This window comes from Phallusia mammillata, chromosome 6 (assembly GCF_965637545.1).
Source record: "Phallusia mammillata chromosome 6, kaPhaMamm4.hap1.1, whole genome shotgun sequence".
Taxonomy (NCBI): Eukaryota; Metazoa; Chordata; class Ascidiacea; order Phlebobranchia; family Ascidiidae; genus Phallusia; species Phallusia mammillata.
In genome coordinates, this window is record NC_137257.1 from 2,823,044 (window position 1) to 2,837,852 (window position 14,809).

At 37.8% G+C, this 14,809-nt stretch overlaps 1 protein-coding gene and 1 long non-coding RNA gene across 4 annotated transcripts; one reads left to right on the forward strand and one right to left on the reverse strand.

Annotated features, from left to right (window-relative positions):
- Positions 1–266: 266 nt before the first annotated feature.
- LOC145233692 (uncharacterized) lies at positions 267–8,800 on the reverse strand. Of its 3 annotated transcripts, XM_080098465.1 has the most exons (7): positions 7,348–7,596; positions 6,825–6,928; positions 4,454–4,519; positions 3,856–3,989; positions 3,158–3,291; positions 2,511–2,671; positions 267–2,049 (listed from the first exon to the last, which is right to left on the reverse strand). In XM_080098465.1, exons 3-7 carry the CDS (start codon positions 4,493–4,495, stop codon positions 1,438–1,440), a joined length of 1,083 nt encoding a protein of 360 aa, XP_079954591.1. In that variant the 5' UTR covers positions 4,496–4,519; positions 6,825–6,928; positions 7,348–7,596; the 3' UTR covers positions 267–1,437. The 3 variants fall into 3 exon arrangements, with proteins under 3 accessions (XP_079954591.1, XP_079954589.1, XP_079954590.1); XM_080098463.1 differs by lacking the exons at positions 6,825–6,928; positions 7,348–7,596 and adding an exon at positions 8,639–8,800; XM_080098464.1 differs by lacking the exon at positions 6,825–6,928.
- A 4,014-nt stretch (positions 8,801–12,814) lies between these two features.
- Positions 12,815–14,344, forward strand: LOC145232206 (uncharacterized). The gene is made up of 2 exons (XR_013860845.1): positions 12,815–13,840; positions 13,922–14,344. It is a non-coding gene; the product is annotated as an uncharacterized LOC145232206 (long non-coding RNA).
- Positions 14,345–14,809: the final 465 nt, after the last annotated feature.

Genomic DNA, 14,809 nt, shown 5'->3' on the forward strand with positions numbered 1-14,809 from the left:
CAACTTTAATAATACTTATCCACAATAACTTTTATTTGCTGGTGCGTCGCAAGTCCAGAAAACCTTTCCAGAGGCGTCGCAACCAAAAAAGTTTGAGAATCACTGACCTAGGTAAAAGCTTTTGGGGTATTTGAAGGTTTTGTGAGAAAATAAAAACTGTATGTTAAAACCAATCTTCACAAAGACTGTGTGGTTCAAATCAGTTTATAGCTTACTGACGAATTCCCTGTTGGAAACGTAGACTCTGTTTGACAACAACACAAAGGTTTGCCGTACAAAAATATGGCGCTGTTTTAAACTCAGACAAAACAGGATTCATTAAAAAAACAATCTGTTTAGTACCTTATGTAAAACATTCAAAAGCAAGAAACAGACCAAGTTAAAACTAAATCGAATTTCAATTGACGACATTGCAAACATTTATGTTACGGGATTCGGAATCTGTCCGCTTAAAACAGGGGTTCTTAACCTGGGGTGCACGTACCCCCAATGGGTGCAAGAACTGTTCCTAGGGGGTGCGGGGATGCTGAATCATTAAGGTTGGTTAGGTCTTCTGTATAAATACAAAAACCAAGGGGGGTGCGAAAATTAGTTGGTGATTTGAAAGGGGTGCAGCAAGGAAAAAAGGTTGAGAACCACTGGCTTAAAACGATCATAATGTACACCAACAACCTGTCATCATATACACAACGATTCAGGCAGATTATGAGGTAATTGTTGTCACGGCGCGCTCAGAGCAACACCAAAGAGTAAAAATGTACCAAACATTGTTCGATTCGATTAAAACGCAAAAACGGTGTACCGGCTGGGATTAGAACCCATGACTATTCGTTTTCATGACAAAAAAATCGAACCGTCAGCATTTTGAAGAAAAATCAAGTAAAAATTTGTGAAGAAAAACGGCTATGTGAAGAACAAAAAACAAAAATGTAAAATAACTAAGAGTGCACAAAAAGGAACAGTGCATTTATATAGTGCATAATTTGCAACCAGTGTAAAATTAAAGTTAAATACAGTAAATTTTGTTTCACGCATAATATACAATTCTGCATTCAGTGCACGCAAATAGCTAGCTTGGCTAATGTAAAAATAAATAATATCGCACAAAAATGTTTTAAAATCACCAAAAAAAAATTCTTTTTCAAATAACATGATTTTAAAAAAATGCTTGATATTAAAAACACCGTTGGCAGAATCAAAGAAAACAAAAGTAAGTTGATCTACAAAAATAACTATAATCTAAATTGCATTGACAAGAGAGTACTATATTTTTGATCTGATCGAAAAAGTTTGGAGTTCTTAACTCAAAAACATAGATTTTAGCAAAGATTTTTCCCAATACTTCTTAGGCGTGTACAACCTGCAATGTAGCATAAGCACCAATAACCCTTGTACATTTATCACTCAAACAGCAAACTACAAAATAAGCAGGTTTTTTCAGTAGGTGTCATAGTTCAGGTTAATGCCGTTTATAATCCCAGTCAATACCTGACACGTGATTACTGTAAGTAGTACGTAAAAGTACGCGAAACGTGGGTGCTCGGGCCTTAACTTGTACACCTCACTCATGAACGTAGATATTGTGGTAAGGCAGGCACAAAAACCGGTACCAACCCCATAAGTAACTATGGTTGGCCAACATATACTTGTTATGCCTGTACCCGTACAATGTACTGCCCTAGTGTTGATAACATGCAGTCCTGCCAGTAATACAGCACCAAGTACGTTCGCAATCAAGGTGCCAAGTGGCAGTTTAAATCGTTCAATCCTGAAACGGGACAGCCAAGCCCGTAAACAGGCTCCAAATGGGGCAAAAAGTACCGCTAGCCATATTTGCTTGTTCACAGTGGGGTCCACGACGACCCCAGCGATGAACCCCCCGGTTGCTAGTAGCAACAGAACGGTGACGCACACGTTGGCTATTTTGTCTCCCTTCTTGTGCACGTGTTTGCCGATTAGTCTACCAACGTCTTTTCCGAAGTCAATTCCTACTGCGTATGAACCGATGAAGGTGTAGAAACCGATGAACCATGACGCGATCGAGAGAACCTGAAGAAAAAGGCAAATTTTCAGACAAGAGAAATTGTGTTTTTTTTCTCCGCGTGTTTTAGTGGCAGCCACATCGAATTTAGTTATCCACTTGGTGTCAAATAAATGAGTTTTCATTCTATTTAAATAAATTGAATTTATTTCGCATGATGAAAGAACACATAGCGACACAATAGCACTAAAACAATCACCAAGCCGGAAATAGCTGCCTAACGTTGAAACGTTATGGAGCACAAAAAAATAAATTGCTTTGCAGAAACTTATGTCTTAAATATGTTTTTTTAAGATAAACATAAATTCACAACTGGGATCAGTCCTGAAGCGTCTATGCAGACCAGCGATCACGGCACACTCATATATAAATCACAGTGGTGACCGGCTGATTAGGTATGGCGCCTTTAACGGGCCTGGTGTACTGTAATTTATAAAATGTTTTTGTGTTGTTTCCATGTGTGCATTACCTGCATTTGAGTTCCTGGGGTTTGTGATTCCCCGACTAATGTCAAGCTTATTTGTTGGTTCCACTTTGACCACGTGGTGAATGAGCCACAAAACCCGGTTGTCAAACCTTTCAGCAAAGCCGCCAGTCGTGTTTTACTCATGGGAGATCCGTTGAGCGCTCCTGCACAAAAACATGCATTTTAGGAAGTCTAGAATTCGTCCTTAAGATTTTGACATATATTTACATGTGTAAAAATATTTTGCCGTATAATATCACATAATCAGTATCTGTAAGCAGGTATAACAAATGAAGACTAAATATATACAACTTAACCAGAGTTAAAAACGGGCCTAAAATTAGAACCCGAACCTGTTCCGAACCCGATTCGTTTTTGAGAAGCCCGTTTAGGCCCGAAAGTTTGATTGACAGGCCTGTATACTGAAGCCTCAGGAAAGACCAAGACAAATTTATTCAAAAAAACTGAAACAGAGTGTAAAGTCATGCCCGTTTTCTTGAAGAAACCGAAGCCCAAACCCGGCCCCAAAACAGGTAAAGGCAGTTATGGTTGACATACGACATTTGATTTAAAGTGTTACAATGTTACTTATTTGTATCACTCAGGTTGGCTCAAAACACCCCAGATACTATAGTAAGCGAGTAACTTACCTAAAACAAAGCTTCCAAAGATGTTGGAGAAAAACGACTGGTTGACGATTTGCGCCGAGTTTTCGATTTTGGCGAGATTTCCAAAACACCTGTCTATCCCGATTCGACAAAGACATCCACACATTGCGAAAAACCTTTAAAAAATGCTTTGTAAGTTAGACACTTCAATATGTCAGCTAAGATGGACATAAATTCATAACTGGGATCAGCCCTGAAGCGTTCATGCAGACCAGCGATCACGACACACTCATATATAAATCATATGTACGCCGGGCTTATTGAAGGCGTTATACCGAATCAGCCATTCACTGAGCATTCCCATGCAGCAAGGTAGGGTAAAAAAAATCTAGCCTGCGGTGGGATTCGAACCCACGGCATGAGTGTTCCGGGACTCGCGATCAGCATACTGAGCTACATAGGCGAATTTAGACATTAAATAACACATTCATTCCTAAATAACGCTTTTCTATAGATTTTCAAATTTAGGCTGTAAGCTCTAAGCGCTAGTAGTACACTTAACATGATACTAATTTGGGATCATACTGAATTCGTTGGTTTGACAACAACATTTAAGCGATTTTTAAAGTCTGAACGTTCGGCAGCCATTTCCGACTTGGTGACTATTTTAGCGCAATTGTACTGCTAAGATTTTGCCCGGCGAAATAAAATCAACTCATAAAAGACATAACATCACTTACGCAATTTGTATGTAGAACCAGACTTCTGATGGTTGTGACGGTGTTGGTTGCGTGGCAACATCGGGGACGCCATTACCGTTCTTCTTTCCAACTACACTAGGAGTTCCGCTCCTCTTTCCGTCTGCAACGCTATCCTGAAGAAAAAATCAAATAAGTTTAACTTCTATAAACTAACGTGAGGAGAATATCATAAAAAAATAACCTTATGCCCACATAAATAAGAAGTGTGACACAAATTGCATGAACCAAATTTTATCCACTTTAGTAAAGCGCTGGTTCTTGACAATAACACCGGCGTCCATGTCAAAAACAACCATATGAACGGGTTTCAAACCATCGCTCTGAAGCCATAGTGCCAGGAGTACATAGGCAAGCCAGGGCTTCACCGGACAAATGTAAATGTGAGAGATGTGCTAATTTGCAGCTAAGTGTTAGAGTGTGTAAATGTTTTTCAATACATTTAAATGTGTTTTTTTCCAGCTTAGTGATTTTTCATATCTGTGAACTGGCACATAAAATCTTAAGGATGAGAAAAATAGACTAAAGAGCACTGATCAAAAGCCTAATAAACACTGGGGCTTAATGTCAACCCACTTACATATTTTGGGTCTCGTTCAGAGCTGCTCCCATCAACCTCCATCTCGATTCCTGTGCTCCTCGACGTCTGCGAACACAACATATGGAGGTCAATGTCAACGCCAAGACACGTAACAATAGCCTTTGTGATGTCACGCGCATGTAAATAGCGAACGGATGGCCGCGATTCTCGCCATATGGACGTTGTCATGGTTTCAAGCAAGGCGGGAATTATTTTTTATGATTTCTATGGTTATGAATGGGGCGGTTGTCAGAAGGATAACAAGATTAACGAGTAATAAAAAGGTAAAATTGATTGTTAGGCTGTCTCGGGTTTGGGATTGATAAAAATATTCTTTTGAGCTGAAATCCACAGCCCGTTAATCACATCTACATATATATATATATATATATATATATATATATATACAAATAACGTCGACCAAGGACAACTAAAGCATAGGAAACCCCTAATGCACATTTCACTGGATCAAGCAATTGGTTAGGTTATCTACAGCACACAATCTTAGGAGCTAAATCCTGATAGGAAATATAATTTGCGAGCGTCCGGGGTTCGAATCCCGCTATAAAACGTTGGCCCTACATGTACACCACATTTCGCTGCAGTTTTAGGGCTTGGTCAAATCTGTTCCCTTCTTTCGTTTTGAAAGAAATCGATGCTACAGTTTTTTTTCGTTAATGGTTGTTAATAAATTTTTGGTTGTTTTTCAACAAAACATTAGTTAAAGTTAAAATATAAAGACGAAAATTCATTTAATTCAGGGTTAAACCAAACAAAAAGCGTTTCTCTAATCAAAGATATAAAATATACCAAAAGCATTTCAACTAAAAACATTTGAGACCTGGACCTCGGCGTAAACAGTACATTCCTATGAAGACCGGTATTGGTCATCGTACGGTGACTTCTGGCCATCAGCACAAACAAACAAACAAGGCCTATTCCGAGCTCCATGTTTGTCCAAGATATTGACTGGCCATTATCATATCTACGTCTCTAACTGCTATAGGCCGCTACCGAATTTATTTTTCCTTTTGCATAGTTGGTCACCAGATGATTGAATAATTGGAATGTAAAGAAATTGATCCCAATATGGATTGTCTATTGTGGCTTTCGTAATCTGCTCGGACAATCGATGACGTCATGAAACGTGACGCATACCATAGTAAATACGAAGTTATTGAATAGTTTGTTGGCTTTGAACAAAATCGAGGTGCTTCTAAACGCTTTTGCATTATTAAATTAAAAACGTCAAACAATGATAAAAATACTCTTTTCTCCATATTTATTTTCAGTTTTTTGACAGTTTTGCTCTAATAGAAAACGATGTATAATGTTTTGCGTTGTCAAATGACAGTTGCTTGATGTGTTTTTGGCCAGGTTTAACCCCGAATATCGCGTCGTAACTGCACCCAGATTGAAACGTGAATCCCGACCGGACTCAAAAGTACAATCCCGAAACTAAGTCCGAATCGGATTTTTTTGACAAAATAGGCCCAAACGTTCGTAAAATTGCGAGACAAATTTGACAGAATGTGAAGTCAAGCCCTAATCAAGCCCGTTTCTTCGAACATACTATCAAACTCATACCCGACCCGGCTTATAACCTTGCTTTGAACACCAACCCCAAAGTGGTTCGGCCTATGAATTAAATAAGAACTGTTACTTTTGATGATATTATTTGCACTTTTGAAACGGGAAAAAATATTTTTTGCTCTTAATTAGAAAGTTTAGGTAATGACACTACCCCGAACATCAGCAATGTAAATAATGAACGCACTGAAGAATCGATCAACTGTGTGAAGAATCTGTGTATACAACTGTGTGGGGTTTCGCGTGATGTCGCTAGTAACATTTCTTTAATTTATTTTCGCGTCAATTGATTTTCCGTCTGTGTGAAGGATCGAAGCTGGAGGTGTAAACAAGCAATGCTGGATTCTTCCCCTGATGCTGTATTTAGGCAACGCAATTAGTGATGGAACTCGCGACTAATATAGCAGGTTGTCGATAAAAGTTTTTTTCCCATCTGGAAGGTTTATATTTAAGTTGCACAAAGTTTATATTTAAACACAAAATAAAATTGTGCGACATCCACCAAAGACAAATTTTTCGTGGATTTAAAAAAAAATTCGTTGGGTTCACCTTAAAATGACGTACTCATTTAAGCGAGTATTTTAGCCTGCTTTTAAATTCAAAGGTATTTCGCTTTAAATTTTGCAATTTTAACAATTAAATTCAAAAATATTCGCCGCGTTCTCCTTTAAATTACTTACTCATTTAAGCGAGTATTTTGGTTTGCTTTTAAGTATTTCGCTTTAAAATTCGAGAGATTTTAACACTTAAAACCACGTTCAAAAATATTCGTTACGTTCACCTTTAATTACTACCCATTTAAGCGAGACAGGGGAAGTAGGAAGTAATAAGTTCCCTGCTGTCGATCACAACACGTAGATAGAAACATGTCGGTCCATTAACACACTGTAACAGAACTACAGTAAGTTGACGTTGTCATATATAACCTCCACATAGAAGTTACTCTAGGTTACAATGCACTATGCTAATGCTGGTTTTGTTATTTTATTTCGGGTTCCATGTTGGTTAGTTGTCTAAACATCAAAATTTACGGTGTAGCTGCAGCGCGTTTAACCATTATCCAACAATTGTGCCCGCCGCGTTTTTGCGCTCCAACGGTTTAATTCCCGATTTGGTGATTGTTTTAGTGCAATTTTTTCGCTCTGTGTTCACCAAGCGAAATAAACTCAACATTGCTATGCTACATGATCTAAAAGTCTGCGTAAATCAGATTTATAGCATTTTTAATGGCGTTAAAATTGGTAACTAACAATTAAGGTAAGCAAATTCCTTAGAACTAACAATCTAGCTACTTTATAGCTTACCTTATCTATAATGCCAAAGTCCCTTCCTAATGATCAAGACCTTTCAAACTAACAAGATGCTGTATGACTAAACAATTAACTAGCCTGCGTATTGTATTAAGCCCTAGTGTAGAAGCAATTGCGTTTACGAGGTGCTGATTAGTACTAAATCAAACTTCCCTATGTGGTAATGCATCCAGCAGCTTTCGAACAAAGCAGGAAGCACGTAGAAACCATTCAGAGGTCAAAATGTGCCTTTGCAACACCAAGGCCCCCTTTTATACACATTTTTGCATCGAACCCATTGATTGATCACCTTTGGACAATGGCTGTTTCACTAGCGTTGCAGATTCGGTGATTAATTAAGCGTCTATCTTGGTTTGTTTCGCGACAGGCTGGTGATGCCCTTGGGAATGGCAAATGACCATGCTTGGTGGCCTTTTGATTTCCCCCGTAACAAATCATTAGCGACACTGACCGTTGAATGAATCAGGGCGTAAAAAAACCCCGAGGGTGGAAAATTAATTTGGCGGCGCAAGGAGCCGATGCACCCGGGGTAAATAATCAGTCAATTCGACCCGACAGAAAGAGAAACGGGAATTGACATTTGAACTGGAACTGATCAAACGCATGTCGATAAAGCTTGAGTTTAATTTGTTTCCAGAAAAACAATTATCGTTATGTTTGCAAGCAACTTTCCAAGGTACAAAACACAAAAACCTGCCAACTATGTCTGATTTGGAATTTCCAAACAACGAAACTTCTTCTAAGATGATTATTTCGGGTGAATAGCAAAAATGTTTGTCACATAAAGAAAAAAATAATGCGGAAATTACCTGGCTATCCTTTTAGATTTTGATACAGATTTACGGTCATATATTAAGGGTCGTATTCCGCATAATTATACCTAATTAATCCTTAAACCCGAGGGTCTCATTAAGTGGGTGATTTACTCCCGAGTGATTTCTTTTCATGCTTGCAAGTAATGAACGTAAAAAATAATAAGTGTAAGAAATTTGCGCGTATAAAAGCCTTAAAACAATTTTCTTAAAACAAAACGGAGTAAAAACAATCCTCAAAATCTGGATAAGGGGTAAAAGATAAGGGTAAAAGAAAATGTATTATAAATGTACGGTGTAGCTGCATCGCATTCAGCCATTATCCAACAATTGTGCCCTTCACTGTTTTGCGCTGCAGAAAGTTTCAACGTTGCGCAGCTATTTCCGGCTTGGTGATTGTGTTAGTGCTATTGTGTTGCCATGTTGTCTTACACCGAACGAAATAAAGTTAAGTCAACGTGAGTGATACTTACAATATAAGACAGAGACCGTTCCAAATTCGTCGCTGTTCCTTCGGCTTCGTTCCATTCTCCGGGAAGTTTGGATCGTGGGTTCGAATCCCGCGACGCAAAGGAGGTAAGTTGAATGTCGGGAACATAATGGGCGTTTTCGTACGACATCTTGCTTGATAGTTTAATATTATCCTATTTGAATTTGGTTTACATTTTAAATTCTTTGTTACACTTTAGGTTAGTTGACCCTAAAACAGAAAGAGAGGTGATATTTAAGTTAATAAAACACGGTTTTCAGTAAATCTTTTTTCTTTTGTTAATTCGCTAAACTGAGAAATTTGCAGACACTGTACACTGTTTCGGACTATAAGGTCTCATCAGTGCAGCTGGTGACGAGAGAGCTACACTGATGAGATTGTCTGCAACTAATCATTTATTGGTTTGAGTTCAAAAGTGTTGGTATGAAAATAACTCATTCAACTGCATGCTGAGGTCTAACAAGGCAAAAGTTTAATGGTTGTTAAACTCCTTTAATGACTACAATTAAAATATGCGGCATTCTCTATTACGAAATCGCTGGTGGTGAGGTTCGAACCAACACCCTTAACCTTGCCTTGCTATCAAAAGCTGTCTAGTTGTGACTTAAAAGAAATTTTGAAGCGCAAACTATTGTAGATGCGACCTAAAAGCTATTTCGGAAGGAACGCTTGTGTTTCTGACGAAAGAACATCACTTGATTGTAAACAACATTTCAAACTTACAACAGATTGAACTGTAAGATCTACTATTAAAATATAGCTGCAGATAGTTCATACTATGTCGAACTGTTAATTAAGGTCCCGTCAGTGTAGCTGAGGACAAAACATCGGAAGGCAAGGCTATAGGGAAGCCAGGTTACATATATGTAATAGCATTCAGTTTGTTGAAAGCTAGACTACAGCCATGTTAATTTCTTCAATACCATACAAACGTATCATTCTAATGCTTGCTCTTTCTTTTTATGTTGACAAATTTACCCAAGAAAAAAATAAACTTAAAGTTTTTTTGTTTTCGAGTTGAGTTGTTTTGTGTTATTCTCAACTTTGAATTGTTATAAAATATGTTGAGTAAGTCAGGGTATGGTGCTTGCCACAAAGTAAATACATTTTTAGCTGTCGGGTATTTCTCATGTATAGAACGTGACGTTCGCTTTGAACAGTGACCTCTTGTGTTTAACGTTGGTAAACACGTCTACAAGCCCACTAGCTCGATTTTGTGTGTTAAATAAATGTTACCATGTATCATTTTTGGCTTTAAATGGCTTCAAGCGAAAGATGAATACGATCTATTAATCATACAATGGCCATAATCGCTTTGAAACGAGTCGATTTTCTGATAAACGTAAACAGGATAGAATTAGAAATCTTAAAAATATTTGCTTAAAATTGTGATTTTATTTGTAGATCAAATCAGGTAAGATTGAAATCCAAAATCCAAATTTTGTAAAGTCTGTCCAAAAATAACCATTTCGAATTTTTAGTATGTTCAGTTTTAATTCTGTTCAAAAAATAACCGTTATATTTTTTAACTCAAGCAAGCTTTCTGTTTTTCATAAACAAGTTAAAAATCGCACGTTATAACCTAAGCCTAAGTACAAAAAAACTTCCAACATACAAAGCAAAACTTTGTTACTTCAGATTTTTTTCAAGTATAGTTCTCCCACTAAACGTGGCCACCAAAACAAGTAGCCTATGGCTTATTAACTTAAAGAGCAATTCGGCCAACGTTTAAAACATATGTCTCCAACTCACAAAAATCATCATTTAAAAAGTAAAAAAAACATCTTTAGAAAAAAGTAATTCTCATCCATTAAAAGTTACACTTTAGGTACAACCAACAGCGCTCTTTGTAGCACATTGTGACAAGTATGTCGGCGACTATAGGCATTTGCGCTAGGAGCATGAGCCTTAAGTTTGCAAAATATTAATTTTTACGATAGTTTTGTTTGCATTCCCAGGTAAGCGTACTTGCTGAGCAATCAGGCACAAAGAACGGTCAAAGTTTCGTACTCCTTTTCTGTATCAATGTTAATTTAGCCTATTGTCGCAACTGACTTTGGCTGGTTGGAACAGTAGCACGTTGGTAAAGACAATACCTTCACTCTTTTGGCACGCCTATACACCATAGCTCACAGGCCAATTCTAGTGTACTTTCCAAAGTTCAATCTTAGGTCATGAACTTGATAAACTACTGACAGCTATTAAGTTTATAGAGCTCTTCTGGCAAATGTGTTTTTTATTCTTTTTTCCTTTGTTAATCGTGCAATGTACTATCCGCTTTAAGTGCTATTTACCCTGATGAAGGCAACCTGTAGCCTATAAGACGTCGAAACGTCGAAATAAAAACACATTTTCCACAAGAGCGCTATAAACTTGATATTATGCCTGATAGCAATAGCATATACACTGACAGCTATGTTACCTCAAAGCCTTAGTAATTTTCTCATTTTGTACTGAATCTATGGACCTAGTGCCATATAACAGAATAGACCTTAGGAATGGACAACCTGATGGGACTGAAACAATGAGATTGGGCCCGTCTGTTATAAGCGACCCTTTACGTTGTACAAATAGCGCTGTTGGGTGTATTTGATATCACATTTCGCTCTTCATACAATCCAGCCGCTCCCACTTTTAATTAAGCCTCCGCGCGAATTGGATGTGGTGTGAAAAACGCTGAAACCTTGTTTGATGTTCAGTTCTGCAAGCAAGTCCGCATTTCGATGGACACGTTGAGTGCTTGGGCCACAAAAATGTTCAATATCAAAGTTTGGAGGCAAATAGCTCCAAGTTTCGAGTCTGTTTTTGCGTTATGCCTATTTTATAACCATGTTAAAAAGTAAATTTGTTTAGCTGTAAATCTTGCTATCCAAGCACATTGTATGCAAATATTAAAGAATTAAAACGCAAAGTCTATATAACTTGATTTAGAATCGGACTTTTGACAAATTTCCCGTTTTTGGTGTTTATGAACTGATTTTGTTGTACAAGCTATTGCTGCCAGGCATAATATCAAGCAAATTTTACCCTGATGAAGGCGACCTGTATAGGATGTCGAAATGCCGGATTTAAAATACTTGCCAGAAGAGCTGTATAAAGTTGATATTGTTGTACGTTTGTGAGAAAAAGCACAATAAGATTCGTCTGTCTGTCTGTTGATGCAATTAGTTTTAATGTGAATGTAAACTCATAGTTTGCAACGAAACAAAACGTGAAAAATGCATCAGTAAAGCACACAAGGTCAAATCCAAAATGACTTTCAAATTACTTTTGGTCTGATCCACCAATATTGCGCCTCCTACCTTACAGACTATCAGCTCCTGTTGAACACTCATATTTAACTTTACTATATCAACTTAAACATCAGACAGATGTAATTTGAGGAACTGAATGATGTTTGCTGTTGTCCAGCATCGGTGTTTCAACAAACACTTAACATGAAGGAAACATATTTGATTTGTCAATGTGGCAGCTTGTTGCGTAACAGAGATGGCTTATTGGAATGTGTTTCGGGCAACATGGCGCCACTGCAAGTGAAAAGACTGTAGTAAACGTTTTTCATATGAACGTAGTTATGGTCAGCACATGGTCGCATTCTGTGGGTAAACATATACATAGCACAGGCCTAAATATCGAAAAAGAAGCCTTTAAAAACATTCGTAATGAAGAGAAAAAAAATCAGGAGATGCATTTCAACAAACCATTCAAATGAGTCTAATTCCCCAAGACCACAACTATCAAAACCAAAACGAAAATTTACAAGCGTTTAGGGCAGTGGTTCTTAACCTTTTTCCCTTGCTGTACCCCTTACCCCTCTGGGTTTTAGTATTTATATAGAAGAGACCTAACCAACCTCAATGATTCAGCACCCCCGCACCCCCTATGAACAGTTCTCGCACCTCTTGGGGGTGCGTGCTCCCCTGGTTAAGAACCCCTGGTTTAGGGTTTAGTGAACAGTTAAATTTAAACATTTTTAATGCAATGTTTTAGCAAGCAAAGTCTTTATTGCATTAAGAAGTGATTATTTTACAGTCTAACAAAACTAAATGCAAAGATGTAAATGTATAAACTGGAAAAATACAAAATGCATAAAAAATCCCCCCACAGAAATCGTATTTGTAAACCACGTGCGAAGATGACGCAACATAAAAAGCATTACTTGGAGTGAGGGTCGTAACCAAAAATTGCCACTTGCCACTTGCCACGGTTGCCACTCAATCCGGTGGCAAGCAAGAAATTTTTGTGGCAAGTGGCAAGCGGTGTTGGCAAGTGGCAAGTGTTGGTGGCAAGTCTTGTTGGCAAGTGGCAAGCGTTGTTGGCAAGTGGCAAGCGTTGTTGGCAAGTGGCAAGTATTGTTGGCAAGTGGCAAGTTTTGTAGACAAGTCTGGTTGGCAAGGGGCAAGTAAATGTGTTAAATGTCTCAACGGCAAGAGATGTAAACCTCGATGCCGAGACAAGCAAATATCCATTCGTGGACGATTATAATGCGAATAAAACTCTCAGATTGAGTTTTGGTGAGGTGAAAAAGAAAAATTCTGCATGCTAATTTTTTTGATGAGTATATATAATGTAGATGATTGCGTCTGTCAAATGTATTTGGTTTCTATGACTGGACGTGTTCAAACTCAAAGAGACTTGCCACTGAACGTTCAGATCGGATGAGACTTGCCACTGAACGTTCCGATCGGATGAGACTTGCCACTGAAGGTTCGGTTGCCACTGAAGGTTTGGTTGCCACTGAAGGTTCGGTAGCCACTGAATGAAAAGTTCGCTTATTACCGAACGAACAGTTAAACGAACACCTTTTTACTGAACTTAACATCGTCGTTAGTTTGCAACGAATTTGCATGTGTTCATGGAATAATCCCGCCATTGTGAATTGGTCAGATTGAAATCGTTGAAAACAACAAGTCTACAAATTTCAATGGCTGAAATTTCTACTTAATTCATAACAATTGTGAGCCTGACTTAGCTGACAGTTGAAAATGAGATTAAGAAAATGAGATTAATTCAATCTGTAAAAGGACTTAACCTTGCTTTCAAACATGGAAAAGTAATCTCATAAACATTTGATTTTAACCATACAAAAACTCTCTGACATAAAGTCTCACAGGAGCATGAAAATACATGCAAAAGTGGAAATAGACAAACACTCAGACGATTATGTTCATTGAGACAGCAACATGTAAGTTGGTGAAATGTAATTTTTTTAGCAAGCTATGCCAAACATGTTATGTTACTTTTTTTCCAATTGCTAATGCTATAGGGAGTCAAGTACTGTGAACACTGTCAATTCCAACTTTTTGTTTGGGACTAATTACATATTTATCACATGTAGTTGTCTTGATACCCATCAACGAAGTGGAGAGTTGTCTTTTTAGAGTTAAGACACTTTAATCGTTAGGCCATGTTGAAAAGATAACCCCATGCTGAAAAAGTTGGCTCTGCCTCTGATTAGCACACAATCCCTTGTGGTGGGTGTGAAGGAATCCCTTAGCAGTTGCTTGGTTGCAAGGACCGTTTTGCCCTATGTTGATGCACAATAAGCTGTTCTTTTATGACATTTATATCAAGGTTGCTGTACCTGGTATTTAAATACTTGATGCAGAACTTATTCTCGCCATATATGTTTCTGGCCAAGGTTGCTACTTAAAGCCATGATGCCCACTGGCCATGGCAGCTACTTAAAGCCGTGGTGTCTACTCGCCATGGCTGTCAATTGAAACCATGATGTTGCATTCTAAATCAGACTCAGAGTGAAAGCAACAATTAATTAGTGACAATTTTTGACTTTTATCTTGCTTAGACTTAAATTTTGTTCTAGTACAAAGGAAACTTACATTGCTCTGTATCTGTTGTATAATTGCTGGCTCTATTTATCATTTCAGAATTGATGTGTGATTCTCTACGAAGCATATTTTAGTATAAGATTTAAGGACATTTGATTTGCATCACAATATTGTTGACCTGCAACTGAACATAACCTGGTCCATGGAATGCAAGCATTACATATATTTCATTGTTTTAGCATATTGTATTGATTGATAATAGTTTTGTGAATTATTATGGAATTTTACCCTATCCAACATTTATTCATTACACTTGAATGGTTAGCTATTGTGCCATCACTACTCTTTCCATGTTGGATTTTAAT

Coding starts and splice junctions, on each gene's coding strand:
- LOC145233692 (XM_080098463.1), bottom strand. CDS start 8,785: ATGTCGTACGAAAACGCCCATTATGTTCCCGACATTCAACTTACCTCC. Junction 3,990..4,453: donor CTGAACGAGACCCAAAATAT/GTAAGTGGGTTG, acceptor TTTTTTCTTCAG/GATAGCGTTGCAGACGGAAA. Junction 2,672..3,157: donor CTTTGGAAGCTTTGTTTTAG/GTAAGTTACTCG, acceptor GTTTTTGTGCAG/GAGCGCTCAACGGATCTCCC.